This window comes from Ranitomeya variabilis, chromosome 1 (assembly GCF_051348905.1).
Source record: "Ranitomeya variabilis isolate aRanVar5 chromosome 1, aRanVar5.hap1, whole genome shotgun sequence".
Lineage (NCBI taxonomy): Eukaryota > Metazoa > Chordata > Amphibia > Anura > Dendrobatidae > Ranitomeya > Ranitomeya variabilis.
The window spans coordinates 606,786,889-606,809,599 of NC_135232.1; the positions used below are offsets into that span (position 1 = coordinate 606,786,889).

General features: G+C 40.8%; 1 protein-coding gene across 5 annotated transcripts in view; it reads right to left on the reverse strand.

The window, feature by feature from the left end:
* The window catches only part of LOC143770429 (Fc receptor-like protein 3), a 111,850-nt gene extending 89,139 nt beyond the window's left edge, over window positions 1–22,711 (reverse strand). For 2 of the 5 annotated variants that reach the window (XM_077260086.1, XM_077260054.1), the window contains exons 1-6: window positions 22,578–22,711; window positions 21,527–21,847; window positions 20,412–20,438; window positions 9,928–10,245; window positions 4,290–9,579; window positions 2,488–2,508 (exon numbers count right to left, since the gene is read on the reverse strand). In XM_077260086.1, coding sequence (XP_077116201.1) covers window positions 2,488–2,508; window positions 4,290–4,566 — 298 coding nt within the window. In that variant the 5' untranslated portion in view covers window positions 4,567–9,579; window positions 9,928–10,245; window positions 20,412–20,438; window positions 21,527–21,847; window positions 22,578–22,711. Of the gene's footprint in view, window positions 1–2,487; window positions 2,509–4,289; window positions 9,580–9,927; window positions 10,246–10,528; window positions 10,925–20,411; window positions 20,439–21,526; window positions 21,848–22,083; window positions 22,152–22,406; window positions 22,534–22,577 lie in introns of those variants that run through there. The other 3 variants (XM_077260062.1, XM_077260069.1, XM_077260077.1) reach the window with 3 other exon arrangements.

Below are 22,711 nucleotides of genomic sequence, written 5' to 3' on the forward strand. Positions count from 1 at the left end.
TCGCAGAGAACATATACATCTATACACTGCAGATCGGGGAATACAGGTCTGGATTCTTATTTTACCGGAACCATACCAATATTTAGTCTGTCCAGGACCATTCAACACTCTTATTAGGTCCTACTAAAAAGAATCCATTTAGTTTTGACTGGTTTGTGCAGAAATAAATAGGAACAATCTCACCCGCTTTGTATTATTGCTGATGGCGGTGGATGTTCTTCCCCATTGTCCCGACGCGTTTCGTTTAAAACTCTTCAGGGGATAACATCGGGGTTAATCTAGTGTTTTTGCCCAGCCGACGCTGCTAGTCCATGCGCATCGTGTATAGATGTATATGTTCTCTGCGATACTGGGGTTTAAAAAACCTCTTTGGGATGCCAATTATTGAAAGGTCCCTATTGCTGTATTAATGATATTCTATGTTAATATTGAAGGATCTTAGAGATCATAGAGGTTTGAAGCGCTATTGTACCCTATTTCGGAAGATTAATATAAGGGTTATAGTGACATAGCGTTTTAAGGATTTATAGCGCTAATTTCTGTTCACAGTATTTGTGTGTTTATCTGTTATATGCACCTTGCACTTTATATGTGAGTTTGTGGTTTTTCTATTTTTAAATATATAAGTAAAAGTTATATTTTATCCGATACGAGTTTATGATATAATTTTGGGATAATACCATCGGCTGATTGATAATGTTATGTTTTAGCAGGATTTTCTTTCTGAGAAACACTCTTCGCTAACTCATCAGTTGTTAAGCCTGGATGCAGTGTGACACTATTCATCTGACACTGTGCAGCACTCTTTATCTGCATGTTGTATAATGCTATTTATCTATACCTAGAGTGACACTATTGTGGTACCCCCAGGAGTCCGGTTGCCACAGTGGCATTGCCTCCCTCACATTGAGTAATGTCATGCCTGGAAGCAAGGAGGGGTCCCCTTACCAGGTGTCAGTAGGAAAGAAGTAGAGGAGAACCTGGAGAGTGGAGCTGTGATTAAACTCGCCCCAGAGTTGAGAGCTAAGAACCGGATACCGGAATCCATGGTTGCGTGGGTACTGAAGTCCCAGCAGCTAAATCCGGAGGGCAGGGGACTGCAGGTCTCCTGGCCCGATCTAATACCCGGCGGCACAGCAGCATACCAGAGCCTGGAGCCGACACAAAGGAGCGGCACCTGTGATAGACTCAAGCTGCCAGCCATGCGGGCAACAGTTTGTTTTTAAAAACAGAGAGTGACAGTTAGCTGCAGGAGGACGAACGATGAGGCAGCAAGAAAAAAGAGAGGACAGCGCAGAAGGAAGGGCTCCGTACCTACCTGGCCAGGTGTATCCAAAATTGCTTCCAGGCCGTCCGGCTCTGCATCACAATCTGTTACCAGTGCCCTGGTCTGTACTATCAACCATCAAGTAAAGGAAAAGAAAACTACAGTTCTTGTGTCATTCAGTGATCTATTGCGTCCTGAGTCCTGCACTACAAGGTACACGAAGCCTGACATAAACAGAACCGGTAGCCCTGGGGCCCGACTCCACCTGTGGGAAGCAGAACAAACCCAGCTGCGTCACCATCAGCCCCAGCGGTCTCCTTTAGCAGCGTCGGCCATCTGTTGCCGAACACCACATGTGGCGTCACGTTAAATCCCATATACATATTCCTCATTTTACGGCACAGCCAGGGCCACGGATTCGGGTCACATCCCCCTGACTTCCCCAAGGAACTTTCCAACCTGTTCCGTGTAACCCACCGCCCTGGTGGGCGTGTCATTTTGTATCTGGGTTCTTTGTAATACTATCTCAGCTCTCTGTGACACTGTATATGAGCACTATGTTATACTATCTGGATGTTGTGTAACACTATTTATCTGGGCACATTGTGACACCATGGAATGCAGTGTGCAATACTATTTATTTGAATAGTGTATAATACTATTTATCTGGATGTAGTTTGACCATATTTATCTAGTAATTATGTAACATTTTCTGGATACTTTATGACACTGACTATCTAGGGGTTCTGGTACACTATCTCAACTCTGTGACACTATATCTGGCCATTATGTGACACTATCTTTACTATATGTAACACTATCTGCATGTTGTCTAAACCTAGTTATTTGGATGCTGATTGACACTATTTATGTCCACCCTGTGCGAGTAATATCTGGATGTGGTGTGATACTATATGGCAGAGTGTGACATTATCTTGACTATATGTGATACTATATATCTGCACATTATGTGACACTATTAAACTGTAGGCAGGATATAAGCATGCTGGGTGGTGGGGGCACTGTCGTAGCCCACCGATCTATTATTAATGTGCTATCCTCTGGGTAGGTCATTTGTACCACATGCAACCCGTTAAAATGCTTTGCTGACTCCTACATATATTTTATATACGTTAATGACCAAAAATCGACAAACACACAGCGGCCGCCCTCAACCGTTGTAAACTTATCCAACACACTTCATTTTTTATAATACTCACTGGAGGGATCCAAAAGGAAAACTGAAATAAATCAGAAAACGTATCAGATGTGCAACAAACAGCTTTTTCTTAGAGTTTTACCACCTTGGATTTGTGAATCCAACTCATACAATCAAACATGACTGAAAGTTACGTAAACCAAGCCAATCCTTACTTGCTCCAGGAGGACAAGAGAAACATGAAAAAGCATTTAGCTAGACTAGTGTAACTTTAGAAGCCTGAACATTTCCTACTTTTTTGTGTGTTTTTGAAAATCAAATCTTAAAAATTAGAAATAAAATAAAGAAAAAGTCAAAGATTTAGGTTCTTGATGACTCTTAAAGGACTCAGGAAACAGAAAAAATAGAAATAATTTGTAAAATTTAAAAATTTCACATTGATTACAACATCAATTCATCTATAATGATGATAAGTACTTCAAGCAAAATTTTGATTTTTTTTTTTTTTAATTAATAACTTTTCAATCAAAATAGAGCACAGGACAAATACATTTGTTTACAACTTCAAGCATAAATATTTAAAAATAATAAAATATAGAAAAACTTACACTGATTACAAAATCAATAAAAAAAAAGTTGCATTAATAATTAGGATTTTCTGAGATTCATCTAATTATTTTTAATTCTAAATAGAGGAAGAGACATGTACTGTATGTTTTCTTAAAATTCAACATCACTCATGTAAAATAAAATAAAAAACATATATTAAAAAAATATAAAAACCTTGAATGGAATGCAAAATTGACTTATTGAAAAGAAATTTCAATGAAAATCAAGAATTTTTTAGATTAATCTAATTTTATTTAAAATATTTTTTCTAAAAATTCAACAACACCAGTTTAAAATTAAAAGTATAAAAACTAATTTAAAACTTTATTCATTTAAAATACATTTTCTACCAAATTAGGATTTTTTTTACACTAATCTACGTTTTTTATTTAAAATAGATTTTTTTTTTTAAATTCAACCACATCAATTTCAACTTAAAAATATAAAACCATATTTAAACAAAAAACCTGCATTGAATATGAAATGTATAAATTTAAAAGAAAGTTCAAATCAAAATTAGGAATGTTTTTTAGATTTTTTGTAATGATTATTTCAAACAGAGCACGGGACAAATATTTGTAGGCAAATTCAAAGAAGGCCATGTAAGGTAAAAAAAAATATGTAAAAAATATAAAAATCTTGCATTGATTCCAAAACTGATTAATTTCAAAGAAAATTAAATCCAAATTAGTATTTTTTTTTATTATTAATTAATTTATTTTTTTTTTGTTTCAAAGAGTACGGGACAATAATATTTTTATGCAAACTAAAACACAGCAGCAAAATATATAAAATATATGAAACTTTGCAATGATTATAAAATTGATTCAGTTAAAAGTACTTTTAATTAAAATTAGGATTTTTTAGATTAATTAATTTGTTTGGCTTTTTTTTAAATCAAGGACAGGACAAGTTTTTCTTGTTTTTTTTATTATAAAATCAACCACACCCACCGAAAAATTCAGAATGTGTTTGTTATGTAGAAATTTAGCTAAAACAAATTCATGTAATCAAGATGGGAGCCTGATGTGGCCTCATGGGCATGAACTAAACACTATGAATTGGTTAGGGTAGTGGGCTACGGAACAAGTCGTATCATAGCCCTTTGTGAAAGAAAGCCTAGCCACTATGAATGTAACCAACGATAGACATCTGTAAAATGAAAGGCTTCTTTAGCATCAAAGATCTCACCACAAAAATGTGTCCTTTAGAATCATAGTATGTTGGTGAAATAAAAATATTTTTGGTACTTACAGATGGAGACCATCCACAGCAGAGCTGACATGATGTTGTCGTACGGTGTAGACATAATGAGAATTGTTGCATGAAATGATGTGCACATTACTAGTCCCACTTCCCCTTTTCGATAATAAACAATGAACATAGAAGTCTGTAACACTGGTGAGAAATACCCAGATCCAGACATAAGGACAAATGCAGAGGGAGCCCAGCACAGGTTTTCCAAGTGGGTGGAAAGAAGTTGAAAAAAATATTTCCTAGTCAAGAGGAGCAGACGATGTCCACCAACCATTTTTCCCACAATGAATTAGTAGACTGGTGACTGTCTAAGCATTGATGAGCACCCTTGACCCCAAATATGATACACATGAAAGAGACCCTATTATATATTTTTTAATAAGGTACTACATGTTTTATGGAGCTTAGAATCACCAATAAAACAGTTGAAATGTCTTGGGCCAATCATCTTCAGCAAAGTCCAGAACAAGAGATCTCAGGGACAGAATTTGTGCTATACAGGAGCTAGAAGGGACCTGATGTGCAAGATACAGCATCATGATTACTGATACCAGGACATCCATAACCAACTTCTACCTATTGATCACTGAAATTGCCATTCTATGTTCTTTTAATACATGGTGCTAGTGTAATGTGAGTATTTGGGTCTTTATCAAACTTTTCACCTCACATAAAAAAAGGAAATGAAAACAATTATAGCACAGGAAATATGAGTGAAGTCTATTACTACTAGGAGAAGTGAAACAGCATGTGATGGGTGCTGCCCCAATATACCAGAAACAATATCATGCAAACAAGTTTTTCAACACATTGTCTAGAAAGAAAGTGATATGGTGGTTGTAAAGAAGCAACTTAAAAATAATGAAATATAAAAAATATATATATGACTGGAATCATGTCACAATGTTGTTGAGTTTGGGATTAAAGGTTTGGGAGAAAAAAGGGAGTTGCAGACAATTAAAATGGGATAATGGATTAGGGAAATTAATGATTTGATTATATAACCATAGTAAGATCGTGATCCATCACTCCATAGAACACGTTTTCTCCAGGGTCCAGTAATGGCAGCTTTACGCACTCCATCCAATGCTTGGTATTTTGCTAGAAGAGTAATCATGAAAACCCATGCCATGAAGCTCTCAGTGAGGAAACAGGTTTTGTGCTGATATTAATTCCAGAGGAGGTTTGGACACGGCAGTTTTGGAGCCGGAGAGTGTTGGTGACTTTTTGCCCACTGCTCCTCAGCAACTAGTGACCTCGCTATGTAACATTACAGGATCTCTATTTCATGGCTGTGTTGCAGTTCCTTCCACTTTTCAATAATGTCAATCACAGGTGATGAGGGCAGATTCAAGAGGGAAGACAGGTCATAGATGGACTTGTTACACTGGTGGCTTCTATTACAGAACCGCACTGGTATCAAAGAGTAGAGATGAGCGAACCTTTGAAGGTACTGTTTGGTTCGATTTGCCGAACGTTTAGACCTTCGCCAAACAGTTTGACGAACATACCAGAATACCATCAAATTCAATGGGAGGCCAAAATCAAACATATACACAAAACCTAAGGGGTCACAAAAAGCGTCACAAACAGCTAAAATATGGGACAGACACCATGAAAAGTGGCATCAATTGACCCACAGTAGAAATTTGATAATGTCACAGCAGCAGTCAACCATGGCCCATGCACGAGGTATCAGGGTCTGGGTAAGCATTTAGAGCTTTGAATTGAAGTTTCAATGAGGACCTGGTGGTTAAGGGAGCGGTGTAGCCTTCTTAGCTGGGAGACCTGATACCTCATGCAATACCTCCAATTTTTTTTTTCCAGCCACATTCAGACGGCAGAAATATCAGTTTAATAGAGTACTATTGGTAGAAAAATATAAGGAAATTAACACAGATAGTTGACTGAAAGTAAGTGCACGCTGGCCTGTCTGGGAGCCCTACCTACACAGGCAACCCACCAGATGGAAACCCAACTTGAAGTCTCCACATTTCAAAAAATTATTGCTGCATACCACTAAAGTGGCACAAATTTCCACAGAGTAGAAATAGTATAATAGACCTCTGACACATCTTCCACTACAGGCAACCCATCAGATGGAGTCCCAACTTCGAGTCTCCACATTTCAAAAAATTAATGTCACACACCACTAAAGTGGTATCAATTTCCATAGAGAAGAGATATTATAATAGGCCTCTGACACACCTTCCACCACAGGCATCCTACCAGATGGAGACACATCTTGGAGTCTACATTTCTAAAAATTGTTTGTAACATCAGCAGCAGTAGCAATAGCAGGCACAGAAGCCACAACAAAAGTGTTACAGACTTGACTTCAATAACGTGAGATCAATGAATGACACTAAAATTGACACATCACCTAGTCTGCCCAGTCTGCGACTTGGGTAAAAAAGTCATTCAGGGGACAGCCGGATGTACTTATCTGTTAGGACACCACCAGCTGCGCTAAAGACATGTTCTGAGAGAACGGTGGCTGCCGAGCATGACAAAACCTCAAAGGCTTGACAGGCAATGTCAGGCTATTCTTCCATTTTTGAAGACCAAAATGTGAAAGGGTTCAAACCACCCCCCCCGGTGGCATTGATATTGAGCTCCAGATACTCCTACATCATCCTCTCCAGTCTTTCACAATGTGTCAGACTTTTACTCTGTTCTGCTGGTGCATGGGCTGGTCTAAAAAATGTGGCACACGACTCATAGAAATTTCTTATGCTGTAAGGGGTGTATGGAAGGCTAGCTTATGCCCTGCATGCCTTTTCACACTTTCCTGATGAAGCAGGTACATTTCACATATAAAGTGATGTGCTATGTGATATTGTTTTATTGTGTATTAACATGTAAAACAGCGTACTTATGTATATGTACTGAGTGAGTTATATATATATTTATGGGTTGGGGATAGAGATAGGGAGATATAACGATAGAGTAAGGCTTAGTATTAATAAAGGGTCATTTAGGAGTTAGAACACTGGGGGAACTGTAGAGTAGGAGAACAGATTGAGTTAGGTTCAGAACTGGTTTCAGTCAGAGTAGTGACAGTCGAGATAGGGGCCGGGGCCATGTTGTGGCAGGAAGAGTGTCTCCCTGAGGTATTCAGAAGAGTTGAGCAGAGCCATCAGGAACAAGTCTGTGAAGAGAAGCTCAAAAGTCCAGGCCCTACGAGCAGTATGAGACAAGAGGTGGAGAGGATCAGCGCAGCATGAGAGAGTCAGCGGCTAGGCTTAATGATAAATCCCGGAACGTCCAAGACCTACAGTCTGAAAAGGATTGGCAGTGGCATCCTTTAGTTTCGCCCAGGATGGGGAAAGTGGATGGGGAGCATCAGGATGAAGCTAGCAAGGCTACTCACGGAGCTGCGGTACCAGAGGATATGGTGTGGGAATGAGAAATGGCAGGAAAGACCAAGGACAATTCAGGAAAGGAAATGTCCTTGAAGTATGAAGATTATGGTGCCATGTTTGTGAAAAAACTGGACGAGCTCAGTAAAGCTATTTTATTAAAAATTAGCTTGGACTCGTACCTTCATTGTGTGGTGCTGAAGAACTCTGGTTTGCAGCAACCTGAGGAAAACTCAATTTCACAAGTGAGTGACTGGCAATGCATACACATTACTCAGACTGGACATGTGTCAAGGCTCCAGGGTGTAACTACTGCCGGGAGGATACTCGCTGCAGTAAGGGAGCCCAGACCCGAATGGTGGAGAAGTCAGTGGGTAACAAGCAGGACCTGAACCATGTGACAGAGGGGGAGTGGCCAGGGGCAGAGCCAGGCACCGAGGCACAAAGGAGGCAAACGGCGCTGGAGAGTAGTCAAACATGCCGAGGTCAATAACCAGGGGACAAACGAGGTACCCAAAGCAGGGAAGCAGAGAGGATCAAATAGACCAGAAAAAGCACGGAGAGCAAACAAACAACACATTATGCACAAGCTCTTGTATCCTGCTGTTTCACAACCTTAGGCCCACACTTGTCAGTCACCTGTCACTAAATGAACAATCACTATTTATTTTCTTAGATAGTGTGCATGAACAATACTGTTATACCTGACGATTTTTAAGAGGAAATGTGGCCTTCTGATTCCTCACTGCAACACAGTTTTATCCCAAATGATTTGGATTAGCAAATTGGGCCTCCTGGCTGCACCCCAATATTAGGCCTAATGATTTTTGAGTGGTCCTTTTGTCTGCCCTTATGCAAACACTGAGGTCAGCTTTGACACATGGTAAAGTTTTTAATATTAGATAGTGTAGGACCTCACAATCAGAGTCATCTTGTCGCGGTAGGATGGCTTTTATGCTATTTTTGATCAAAAACAGCATTACTAAGAACTCTGTGTTGTTTAAATGCATTTTGCTTTTTAATTATTTAGTTACAGCAGGGTTTTTGCTCATTTTGCTTCTTGTAGGCCTTGCTACTTTTTATATGGCCAGGGACATGTGACTTTGGCAGTCAATCACAGAAGACCTTGTGTCATTATGTTGTGGATGGTTTCTGCACCCTGATTGGCTGATGGAATGTACACACATTAAGTGATTAATAATTATAAAAAAAATTACACTCCTCAGCTCCTCTGACCTAGGCACACCCTTTCCTTCATCAAACACGTCCTCCACTCACCTCCGCTAATAATACAGCACCACTATCCTAGCCAAAGTGATAACAAAAGCATTAGTGGAAACAATGATTTACAGAACTTTGAGGAAAAATGCATGTGAAACCGAACACGAGCCTGAATGTGCTATTTGGCAAACGTTTTCCGAACAAGTTCGCTCATCTTTATCAGAGAACTCTTTACCACCAACCATTCTCACATGTTAGTAAAGGCAGATTTCATGGCAAAGGACGGAACATTATACACCAGGGGCAATGGGACTGAATGAAAAACCTGAATTTAATGATTATGAGTTATGACATGTTCCCCATTACTTTTTTCCTACAGTATATACATTGAATTATGTGACACCCATAACCCCTAAACATAATATTTACTATCACCAATAGTGAACAGGAAATGTTCGGTCACCGATATAACCCAATGTTCAGTTGCATCTTGACATCCTTTTCATCCTTTTGTGGTTATCGTCACATATAGCAGGTTGGTTGTCCAAGAACTGCTTGAGTCTGAATTCACTGAGGTTTCCTGCAACTTTCTGTTTTGATGTGATAAATCAGTATAGAGAATGTAGCAATAAGTATACAGGCTGACAGAGCCAGGCGGAGTGGTTTCTGAAATCCATAACTAATGGAAAATTCTTCATAGATTTCTGAAGGAAAAAGAAAAAATATGAAAATGTGCTTAGTTGATTTGTTTATTGATCATAATGATTCAGAATATTGAAGGATATCTCCAATGGTGTCAGTTTTCTTGTCTCCCACAAGAAATTTTAATCTGAGATGAAGGAAAGTAGGAAAATAAGTAATCACCATAACCATGAGGCCCACAGGTCACTGGAAGGTAACCACACAATGTACATTAGGATGTCAACACAGATATCATTGGGAAATAACCACAAAACACAAGAATTCTCTGTAATGCACCCATGACATTGAGAGCCCAGATAAACCTTGTCAGTTGTCATTATAAGGGAAAATGTAGATTTTCGATTACTTACTTTTCACCCTAACGTCATAATGTTGGGTACATAGGTGAACCCAGTCACCGGTGAAATGGTCTGCTCTGTAGACATGCTGATCTTTGGTGGTCAGATTAAATATCTTTATCGATCCATCAGTAGTCACAGACAATTTACCATTATAACTGGAATTCTTGCGATAGATAATGCTACCAGGTTGTGTAGTAGCTATATGATCAATGTTATTAATGTCCCAGTATACGCTTGCAATTCTGGAATTATTTGGAAGCTTCAGAGTGACATTTTCTCCAACACTATAAAAGACTTGTATAGTGTTACTGCAGGCCTCCGACAGAGCTAGGAAAATATTGAGATGAAAGGACAGTTTATTTTCTGAATTTTTTACATAGAACATTTACGCAAATTCACAGCTCTAAACAAAAGTCAACAGCTAACTTTCAGTCAATCAGCTGGTTATGATAATGACACTCCACAAATATGCATGCATGTCATGTGATTCCTCCAAGCCAATGACCTAGGATCAGTTCTCACCATACATTGTGAGTGGTACCTGGAGTCCTAAGGACTCTTCATAATATGTACTAATGCATTAAAAAGCAATGGACACCATTACACTTACATTTTTTATGGTTCATTTGCAATTTTCTAAATAGTATAGATTAGAAATTCCCTGCATTTTTGCTGCTGTATAGTCTGTGTAACTCCTTCACCTAGATGACTGTACTGTTGCTTTGGACAGCAGAATACTCCAGTCTGTATCAGCTCTCGCAGTCTCTTCTCTAACTGTCAAATATACCAGAAAGGAAGAGCAGGAAATTGTGCATGGCTGATCACAGAAAGCAGAGAGGGCCAACAGCACCCAAGTCTTCATGGAGGGCAGATAACACAAGTTTAGCAAAGTGTAGATATAGGAAACAAGAGAATCAGAACAGAATACATTGCTATAACATCTTATATATAGTCGCTTGCCTGAATAATTGGGACTTGGGTAATACCCATATGGACACTCCTCATCAATATGAAAAACCTGGAGTAAATAATCCAAAGAAAAAATGTACTAAAAAAGTTTTATCTTTATTACATCACAAAAAGGCACATGAATTTACAAAATTGTATCATGACAAAAATAGTTTATAGAGAGAAGGATCGATAACAAAAAATGTTGGTCTCAAAGAACATATAATGAGGTGGGTATAGCATTCATCAAAACATACAGTATATAAAGTGCTAGTGCTAAGATGGCAAATGCATTATCAGGTAAACAACATGGCTCAATACTTGTTATGTGCAATCCTTAACAAACAGGATCCATAAAGTGCCATGTGCCGATATGTTAAATTACTACTACCTATCTCATAAATGCAAGAGTGCTCTTACCCATACCACTTCTTTAAGACACCACAAACGTAGCCCAACACGTGTTTTGCGATGGCTTCTTTGGGGGGCCATGTTTGAGGTATGTCCCATCAGTCTTTATATAGAGCTCTACAATTATGTGCAGGTGTTTGGGCATTCTCGGCGCATGTGTCTCATCAGTCGCACTGGGGATGCATCACACTCTGCAGCCCATGGTGGTGCGGGTCACGGGGAAGTCCCCGAAAACGTTATTGACGCGCACATGTCACTATCAGGCGCCGAGTGCGACGCTCCAGCCATCAGGAGATGGGAGACATGCGCACCTCCCACTTCCTGTCAGAGGCACCGCTGCTTACATAAACGCCATATTAGGTGTGGGCACACAAAAGGGTATTATACTTCTCTGTTGATTCTATGCTAAGATACAATTATGGACACTAAAGGTAAAAAAAAGGGGGTTTAAACAGTGAAGAAAACAATGATATCATCAGGGACTTCCCCGTGGCCCGCACCACCATGGGCTGCAGAGTGTGACGCACTGGTGCGATGGATGAGACACATACGCAGAGAATGCCCAAACACCTGCACATAATTGTAGAGCTCTATATAAAGACTGCTGGGACATACCTGCTTGTTAAAGGGAACCTGTCACCCCCCTCCAGTCGTTTCAAACTAAAAGAGCCACCTTGTGCAGCAGTAATGCTGCATTCTGACAAGGTGGCTCTTTTAGTTCTGGGTGCTGTAACTAGAAAAATAATCCGTTTTTTAATTTGTCAGAAATACCTTGTCTTCAGTCAAGGAGGCAGGCGTTTCCCCCCTGCAGCAGACGCCACACAGCCGTCACTCAAATCTTCTTGGCGCCAGGCGCCGTCTGCCGTCACGCAGGTGAGTATGTACTGTTTGTTTTTTTTACTTTTACGCTGGTAACCAGGGTAAACATCGGGTTACTAAGCGCGGCCCTGCGCTTAGCAACCCGATGTTTACCCTGGTTACCAGAGTAAAACATCGCTGGTATCGTTGCTTTTGGTGTCAAACCTGACGATAAAGGCCGGTCTGACGACCAAATAAAGTTCTGAACTTTCTTTAGCGACCAGCGATATCACAGCAGGATCCTGATCGCTGCTGCGTGTCAAACTAAACGTTATCGCTAGCCAGGACGCTGCAACGTCACGGATCGCTAGCGATATCGTCTAGTGTGATCGTCTAGTGTGAAGGTACCTTTAGTCTGATGTGTCTGGGTGTTTTTGGCATCAGTGTCTGACAATATAAAGACAAAGAGATTCCTTGTGGATAGTAGTTGAGGAAAACGGTACAGAGATTAAGCCGTGTTAGGACATGAGAGAAAGTGAAGGCAGCAGCAGAGAGAGCTGTGGAGGCATCAATCTCACATTTAGCATGTTTTAATGGTTGGGATCTGTCCACATAAGAAAAGTCTATTAGGTTATCGCAAAAAAATGCAAGCAATCTAGACTGCAGCCTGAAACTCGGTGCAACTATTTTTTAACTTAAGGTAACCACAAACATGTGAAACATACTTTTTTCTCCAGGACACATACTCTCTTAAAACTACTCAATGGTCAAAAGTCATCAGTGGCTTGTGAAGTGCAAGTCAGCAGCTCCTAAAGTCAAAACTGTTGTGAATTTGGATTCTGGGCTCCCCCGGTGGCCGCTTGTGGAATTGGACTTGTCATCCTCTTTCCTGTTTCACCTGATTCCATCAGTAGTGGGTGTCGCTATTTAAGCTCATTTCTCTGGTGGTTTCTTGCCGGTCAACAATGTTATCTGATGCCTCTCAGTGCTTGTTCCTGCTTCTAGACAACTACTGATAAGTTGGACTTTTGTCCATGTTTTGTTTTGCCTATTTGTTCCAGTTCGCAGCTGAAGTTTTGTTACTGTGTCTGGAAAGCTCTCGTCGATCAGGGATTGCTACTCTGGCGTTATGAGTTAATGCCAGAGTTTAAGGTAATCTCTGGATGGTGTTTTGTTAGTATTTTTCTGCTGACCATGAAAGTATACTATCTGTCTTCTGCTATCTAGTAAGCGGACCTCAAATTTGCTAAGACTATTTTCCTGCTGCGTTTGTTGTTTCATCTGAACTCACCGTCATTATATGTGGGGGGCTACTGTCTTCTTTGGAATATTTCTCTAGAGGTGAGCCAGGTCTTATATTTCCCTCTGCTAGCTATTTAGGTCTTAGGCCAGAGCTGGGCATCTAGCTATAAATAGGAAATGCTACCTGGCTATTTCTAGTTGCGCGGCAGGCTTAGTTCATGGTCAGTATAGTTCCATCTTCCGAGAGCTTGTCCCTCTATAGGCTTGCTATGATCTCTGCCTGCAGAGATCATGACAGTTTGACCGGCCACTAAAGTGTTAAAGACCCAGGTTGAGAAAGGAGAGTTATAAGAAGTCTGCTGGAATGTTTTTTTTTTTTTTTTTTTTTTTTCCTCCAGTCTGCCTTGCTGCAGTCTTTTTTCTCTCTCTCCTCCTAATCTCTGTATGCTCTGTGTGCACCTGACAATAATGGATCTCCAGAGTGTAACTGCGGGTTTGAATAATCTCATCACGAAAGTACAAAATTTACAAGATTTTGTAGTACATGCTCCGGTATCTGAGCCGAGAATTCCTTTGCCGGAGTTCTTCACAGGGAATAGAGCTAGCTTCCAGAATTTCCGAAATAATTGTAAGCTTTATTTGTCCCTGAAGTCTCGTTCAGCTGGAGACCCTGCTCAGCAGGTTAGGATTGTGATTTCCTTGCTCAGGGGTGACCCTCAAGATTGGGCCTTCTCATTGCCAGCAGGGGATCCTGCGTTACGCGATGTGGATGCGTTTTTTCTGGCCTTGGGCTTGCTTTATGAGGAACCTCATTTGGAACTTCAGGCAGAAAAAACTTTGATGGCACTATCTCAGGGGCAAGACGAAGCTGAAGTTTTCTGCCAAAAATTCCGTAAATGGTCTGTGCTTACTCAGTGGAATGAGTGCGCCTTGGCGGCAACTTTCAGAGAAGGTCTCTCTGATGCCGTTAAGGATGTTATGGTGGGGTTCCCTTTGCCTGCAGGTCTGAATGAGTCCATGACAATGGCTATTCAGATTGATAGGCGTCTGCGGGAGCGCAAACCGATGCACCATCTGGCGGTGTCTATGGAAAAGACGCCAGAAAGTATGCAGTGTGATAGAATTCTGTCCAGGAGTGAGCGACAGAGTTTTAGACGGAAGAATGGATTGTGTTTCTATTGTGGGGATTCTACTCATGTTATATCGGCATGCTCTAGGCGTACAAAGAAGCTTGATAAGTCTGTTTCCATTGGCACCATTCAGTCTAAGTTTATTTTGTCTGTAACCCTGATTTGCTCTTTGTCATCCATTGCCACGGACGCCTATATTGACTCTGGCGCCGCTCTGAGTCTTATGGATTGGTCCTTTGCCAATCGTTGTGGTTTTGATTTAGAGCCTTTGGAGACTCTTATTCCTCTGAAGGGGATTGACTCCACCCCATTGGCTAATAATAAACCACAATACTGGACACAAGTAACCATGCGTATCAATCCGGATCACCAGGAGATTATTCGTTTCCTGGTGCTGTATAATTTACATGACGATTTGGTACTGGGATTGCCATGGTTGCAGTCTCACAACCCAGTCTTGGACTGGAGAGCTATGTCTGTGTTGAGCTGGGGATGTAAGGGTATTCATGGGGACGTACCTTTGGTTTCTATTTCGTCGTCCATTCCCTCTGAAGTCCCTGAGTTCCTCTCTGATTATCAAGACGTCTTTGACGAACCCAAGCTTGGGTCGTTACCTCCGCACCGTGAGTGCGATTGTGCCATAGATTTGATACCGGGTTGTAAATATCCAAAGGGTCGTTTGTTTAATTTGTCTGTGCCGGAACATGCTGCTATGCGGGAATATATAAAGGAGTCTTTGGAAAAGGGACATATTCGTCCATCTTCTTCTCCCTTGGGAGCTGGGTTTTTCTTTGTCTCAAAAAAAGACGGCTCTTTGAGACCATGTATTGATTATCGGCTTCTGAATAAGATCACTGTTAAGTATCAATACCCATTGCCATTGCTTACTGATTTGTTTGCTCGTATAGAGGGTGCTAAGTGGTTCTCTAAAATTGATCTTCGTGGGGCGTATAATTTGGTGCGGATCAGGCAGGGGGATGAGTGGAAGACCGCATTTAATACGCCCGAGGGCCACTTTGAGTATTTGGTCATGCCTTTTGGTCTTTCTAATGCCCCTTCAGTTTTCCAGTCTTTTATGCATGATATTTTCCGCGATTTTCTGGATAAATTTATGATAATATATCTGGATGATATTCTGATTTTTTCTGATGACTGGGACTCTCATGTCCAGCAGGTCAGGAGAGTTTTTCAGGTTCTGCGGTCTAATTCTTTATGTGTGAAGGGGTCTAAGTGCGTTTTTGGGGTCCAGAAAATTTCCTTTTTGGGGTATATTTTTTCTCCCTCTTCCATTGAGATGGATCCCGTCAAGGTGCAAGCTATTTGTGACTGGACTCAGCCCTCCTCTCTTAAGGGTCTTCAGAGATTTTTGGGCTTTGCCAACTTTTACCGCCGATTTATTGCTGGTTTTTCGGATGTCGTTAAACCACTGACTGATTTGACCAGACAAGGCGCTGATGTTGCTAATTGGTCCCCTCATGCTGTAGAGGCCTTTCAGGAGCTTAAGCGCCGTTTTGCCTCTGCCCCTGTGTTGCGTCAGCCTGATGTGAATCTGCCTTTTCAGGTTGAGGTTGACGCTTCGGAGATCGGAGCTGGGGCAGTGTTGTCGCAGAAAGGTTCCGACTGCTCCGTCATTAGGCCTTGTGCCTTCTTTTCTCGCAAATTTTCGCCCGCAGAGCGGAATTATGATGTTGGGAATCGGGAGCTTTTGGCCATGAAGTGGGCGTTTGAGGAGTGGCGCCATTGGCTCGAGGGGGCTAGGCATCAGGTGGTGGTATTGACTGACCACAAAAATTTGATTTATCTTGAGACTGCCAGACGCCTGAATCCTAGACAGGCGCGCTGGTCTTTATTTTTTTCTCGCTTTAATTTTGTGGTGTCATACCTACCGGGTTCTAAGAATGTTAAGGCAGATGCCCTTTCTAGGAGTTTTGACCCGGACTCTCCTGGTAATTCTGAACCCACAGGTATCCTTAGGGAGGGAGTAATTTTGTCGGCCGTTTCTCCTGATCTGCGGCGGTCCTTGCAAGAGTTTCAGGCGGATAGACCGGATCGTTGTCCGCCTGATAGACTGTTTGTTCCGGATGATTGGACCAGCAGAGTCATCTCTGAGGTACATTCTTCTGCATTGGCAGGTCATCCCGGAATTTTTGGTACCAGGGATTTGGTGGCAAGATCCTTCTGGTGGCCTTCTCTGTCACGAGATGTGCGAGTCTTTGTGCAGTCATGTGACGTTTGTGCTCGGGCCAAGTCTTGTAGTTCTCGGGCTAGCGGACTGCTGTTGCCCTTGCCTATTCCTAAGAGGCCTTGGACACACATCTCGATGGATTTTATTTCAGATCTGCCTGTTTCCCAGAAGATGTCTGTCATCTGGGTGGTCTGTGACCGTTTCTCTAAAATGGTCCATTTGGTTCCTCTGCCCAAGTTGCCTTCTTCTTCTGAGTTGGTTCCTCTGTTTTTTCAGAATGTTGTCCGATTGCACGGTATTCCTGAGAATATTGTTTCTGACAGAGGTACCCAATTTGTGTCTAGATTTTGGCGGGCATTCTGTGCTAGGATGGGCATAGATTTGTCTTTTTCATCTGCTTTTCACCCTCAGACTAATGGCCAGACCGAGCGGACTAATCAGACCCTTGAGACATATCTGAGGTGTTTTGTCTCTGCTGACCAGGATGATTGGGTTGCTTTTTTGCCATTGGCAGAGTTCGCCCTCAATAATCGGGCCAGTTCTTCCACCTTGGTGTCCCCGTTTTTCTGTAATTCGGGGTTTCACCCTCGATTTTCCTCCGGTCAGGTGGAATCCTCGGATTGTCCTGGAGTGGATGCGGTGGTGGAGAGATTGCATCACATCTGGGGGCAGGTTATGGACAATTTGAAGTTGTCACAGGAGAAGACTCAGCGTTTTGCCAACCGTCATCGTCGTGTTGGTTCTCGGCTTTGTGTTGGAGATTTAGTGTGGTTGTCTTCTCGTTTTGTCCCTATGAGGGTCTCTTCTCCTAAGTTTAAACCTCGGTTCATCGGCCCTTATAGAATATTGGAGATTCTTAATCCTGTTTCTTTCCGTTTGGACCTCCCTGCGTCCTTTTCCATTCATAACGTTTTTCATCGGTCGTTATTGCGCAGGTATGAGGTACCTGTTGTACCTTCTCTTGAGCCTCCTGCTCCGGTGTTGGTTGAGGGTGAGTTGGAGTACGTTGTGGAGAAAATTTTGGACTCTCGTGTTTCCAGACGGAAACTCCAGTATCTGGTCAACTGGAAGGGTTACGGCCAGGAGGATAATTCTTGGGTCAATGCATCTGATGTTCATGCTTCTGATCTTGTTCGTGCCTTCCATAGGGCTCATCCTGGTCGCCCTGGTGGATCTGGTGAGGGTTCGGTGCCCCCTCCTTGAGGGGGGGGTACTGTTGTGAATTTGGATTCTGGGCTCCCCCGGTGGCCGCTTGTGGAATTGGACTTGTCATCCTCTTTCCTGTTTCACCTGATTCCATCAGTAGTGGGTGTCGCTATTTAAGCTCATTTCTCTGGTGGTTTCTTGCCGGTCAACAATGTTATCTGATGCCTCTCAGTGCTTGTTCCTGCTTCTAGACAACTACTGATAAGTTGGACTTTTGTCCATGTTTTGTTTTGCCTATTTGTTCCAGTTCGCAGCTGAAGTTTTGTTACTGTGTCTGGAAAGCTCTCGTCGATCAGGGATTGCTACTCTGGCGTTATGAGTTAATGCCAGAGTTTAAGGTAATCTCTGGATGGTGTTTTGTTAGTATTTTTCTGCTGACCATGAAAGTATACTATCTGTCTTCTGCTATCTAGTAAGCGGACCTCAAATTTGCTAAGACTATTTTCCTGCTGCGTTTGTTGTTTCATCTGAACTCACCGTCATTATATGTGGGGGGCTACTGTCTTCTTTGGAATATTTCTCTAGAGGTGAGCCAGGTCTTATATTTCCCTCTGCTAGCTATTTAGGTCTTAGGCCAGAGCTGGGCATCTAGCTATAAATAGGAAATGCTACCTGGCTATTTCTAGTTGCGCGGCAGGCTTAGTTCATGGTCAGTATAGTTCCATCTTCCGAGAGCTTGTCCCTCTATAGGCTTGCTATGATCTCTGCCTGCAGAGATCATGACACAAAACTAACCAAGAATAAGACCTGTATGGAGTTTTCATATTCTTCCCATGATCTTTGGTTTTTTTTCTATGTCCTCCATTTTTTCCACCATTTCAAAAACATACTGAAAACATATTAAGCTTCCATGTACAACTGTGTGAAAAATTGTTTGCCTGATTCCTATTCTTTTGCATGTTTGTCACTCTCATGTTTCGGATCACCAAACAAATTTAAATATTAGACAAAAATACAAGTAATCACAAGATGCAGTTTTTAAATAGGAGTCTTTAATATTAAGAGAAAAAGAAATCCAAACCTCCAGGACCCTGTGTGAAAAAGTGATTGCCCCCCTGAAAACATAAATTAACTGTGGTTTATCACATTTATGGGAAACTGTGTTCAATTTCTCTAGCCACACCCAGACTTGGTACTGCCACACCTGTTCTCAATCAAGAAATCACTTAAATAGGACCTGCACTACAAAATGAAGTAGACCAAAAGATCCTCAAAAGCTAGACATCATGCTGTAGTCCAAAGAAATTCTGGAACAAATGAGAGACAAAGTCATTGAGATCTATCGCCTGGAAATGATTATAAAGACATTTCTAAAGCTTTGGGACTCCAGCGAACCACAGTGAGAGCTATTATCCACAAATGGTGAAAACAAGAAACAGTGGTGAACCTTCCCAGGAGTGGCCGGCCTACCAAAGTTACTCCAAGAGAGCAACGATGACTCATCTAAGAGGTCACAAAAGACCCCACAACAACATCCAAAGAAGTGCAGGCCTCAGTTAAGATCAGTATTCATGACTCCACCATAAGAAAGAGACTGGGTAAAAATGGCCTGCATGAGAGCAATCCAAGACAAAAGCCACTGCTGAGCAATAAGAACGTAAAGGCTCATCTCAGTTTTGCCAGAAAACATGTTGATGATCACCAAGACTTTTGGGAGAAAACTCTTTGGACTAACGAGAGAAAAGTTGAACTTTTTGGAAGGTGCATGTCCCATTGCACCTGATGTAGAAGTAACACAGACTTTCAAAAAAGGAACATCATACCACCAGTAAAATATGGTGTTTCTAGTGTGATGGTCTGGGGCTGTTTTGCTGCTTCAGGTCCTGGACGACATGCAGTGGTAAATGGAACCATGAATTCTGCTGTCTTCTAAAAAATGCTGAAGAAGAATGTCTGGCCATCTGTTCATGACTTCAAGCTGAAGCGCACTTTGGATATGCAGCAGGACAGTGATCCTAAACACAAAAACAAGTCTACCTCTAAATGGCTTAAGAAAAACAAAATTTAGACTTTGGTGTGGCCTAGTCAAAGTCCTGACCTTAATAAAATTGAGATGCTGTGGTATGACCCAAAGATAATTTATGCTCAGAAACCCTCCAGTGTGGCTGAATTACAACAATTCTGCAAACATAAGTGGCTAAAATTCCTCCAGTGCGTTGTAAAAGACTCATTGCCAGTTATCAGAAATGCTTTATTGCAGTTGTTGCTGCTAAGGGTGGACCAACCAGTTATTAGGTTTAAGCGGCAATCACTTTTTCACCTGTAGGTTTGAATTTCTTTTTCCTTTAATAATAAAGTCCTTCATTTATAAACTGCACTTGGTGGTTACTTGTGTTATCTTTGTCTAATATTTAAATTTGTTTGGTGATCTGAAACATTTAAGTGTAACAAACATACAAAAGAATAGGAAATCAGGAAGGGAGCAAGCACTTTTTCACACAACTATAAGTGGGACCAAATATGTTCATGTTTTCAGAAAATGAAATTTTGAGTCCCACTGGGGACAGAGACAGACATGATGACTATCTCTACACATTGGTAGATGTTGGTGATATAAATAAATAATTACTTACCAAGACTCGGAAAATTTCCACCAGGTGCTAGAAGCAGAAGAAACAAAGGTTAGAATTGTTTTTGATCTGAAATCAAAAAGTGTTTATCATATATAACAAAAGTTTGGATGAATCAGCATACACTAAATTTCCTTATTTTTCAAAGTTGTCCCATTACCATAAGACCCTGTCAAGACTATCCTGAAAAATTACCTGAGGTCTGGTAATTTTCCTTAATTAGTTGTGTATATATACTTTTCGGATACCTCTGTTTCCAAACACTTTTCCTGATGAAGTTGTGTTCGCGATACCCATGGGGTGTCTGGGCTGATCTACATTATGTTCTCTTAAGGTTGATTTTTATCTATTTTCAGATATTTGACTTCCTTTGAGGGTTACTTTTTACTCCTATTCTGCAATTTTTTGTTATGGCCCAATTTTGGCACCAGTGTTTACGGTGACACCTCTATTTTGTGGCATCATTGCTTTCCATCTTTTTTATCTACTGACAACAATGTGCGCCTTATTGAATATATTTCTATATTGTACTGTATTTACTTTTGCATGATATTCTTTATGGTGTCAGACACCGGTGCCAATTATATTATATTTGGGTGCCGCATTATAGGTCTACATTTTCTATACCTTGAAGCATAATTGTATTGGTGGCCCATCATTAGAGTTGTGTTATATATGTGCTTATGCTGTAACCCATAGTGACCATAACTGTCACCCATATTTTGCATTTTATTATGAGTTTAAGATTTTGTATTTGTTTTAATGATTTTAAGTATGCAGTGTTAATAAAATTACTTTTATTATACATTCCTAGGTGTGCATATCACTATTGTATTTCTTTCCTTTTTTTCTTCCTTGCTCATTATTGGTACATGATGAAGCACCCTTATACCCAGGCTGTCCATCCTTCTTTTGACATTCATTTGGTAGTTGTCAATTGGGTCATATTATATAATTCAGAATGTTTATTGATGTCAATGACTGACCATTTAATGCATGATCAAGTCAATGCAAAATTCACACCTTATACACATCATCTTATGGAAATGTTCCAGAAAAGATGTTGTTTTGTCCCATAGCAATTAGACATTGTCACGTCATATAAATTTATAACTTACCATCAGTTGTGACATCATAAAGTTGTACGCACAGATACCTCTGGTTCCCATCAAATATCTCAGCTCTGTAGATCTGTCTATCTGTGGCTGTCAACCTTGAAATTACTAAAGAGCCTTCACTGGAGCTTGAGAGTCTTCCAGCATATTTGTAGCTATACTTCTCCAGCTTTAATGGTTGTCCAGGTCTTGTGGTCGCAATGATATGCTGTTCAAAGTTCCAATTGATATTAGACAATTGACCATGATTCCGACTAACTTGTAGTATGGCGTCTTCCCCTTCATCAAAAGTAAGCAACTCTGTAGGCCCATCACAGGTAACATCTAGGATAAAAAAGGTAATAAGACCTACGGGTACTCTTTAAATTTATCAGAAATTGCACCAATAGTCTACAGTTCTGTTCTAAAACATGTATAGTAAGAAGGGTAGTCCACTTTGGACAATCACTTATTGTTAAAAGTGACACTCTGAAACCAGCAAAGGGCAACAGTGACCTGAGGCGAAACCAGGCAAGTGTTGTGCCCCCCACCCAGGGTAAACAAAGCATAACACAAAGTACCTTTGGAGTGATGCGATGTTCGTCTAATATACGGACTAGCCTATTCCTTCAGATTCAGATGCTTTGCTCATGGCTATATTAGTTGTGGGTTATGAAAGAGGGATTTTTCTTTAGTAAATGTAAGGATTTCGTAACATAATGTTTCCAAATTTGTTTTCTAAATTAGACAATCTTTTAATGTTTCTACTTCCAGACTAATTACTCAATGGAGATAATTACGTTAAGCGGGCAGCAGCGTGCAAAATGAAAAAAACAAGTGCCAATTTACTTCCAGAATATGTTACTCAAATATACATGTGACATGTGGAAGTCACACCACCAACCTTTTTCTCTAAAACAACATATGTGCTGAAATTTCAAGGAGCTGGTTGTTTACATTGCCCAATCTTACAAATCCTTGGTTGACCTGTGAAAGACTTCACAGTGGAGACTACTAAACACAGAGAAACAAAATGAGACACAAAAAAGTAAATACTAAACAAATGGAAACTCACTTAACTGTGTAAAAACAAAAGGAATCCAACAGAAGACCAAGAAGACTCTCGTTAATCTTTCATGTGACATCTCTGACTTTCAGGAACGATTGAGAAAGGTTTACTTCCCTCTTACATATATTCCACAACTAAAC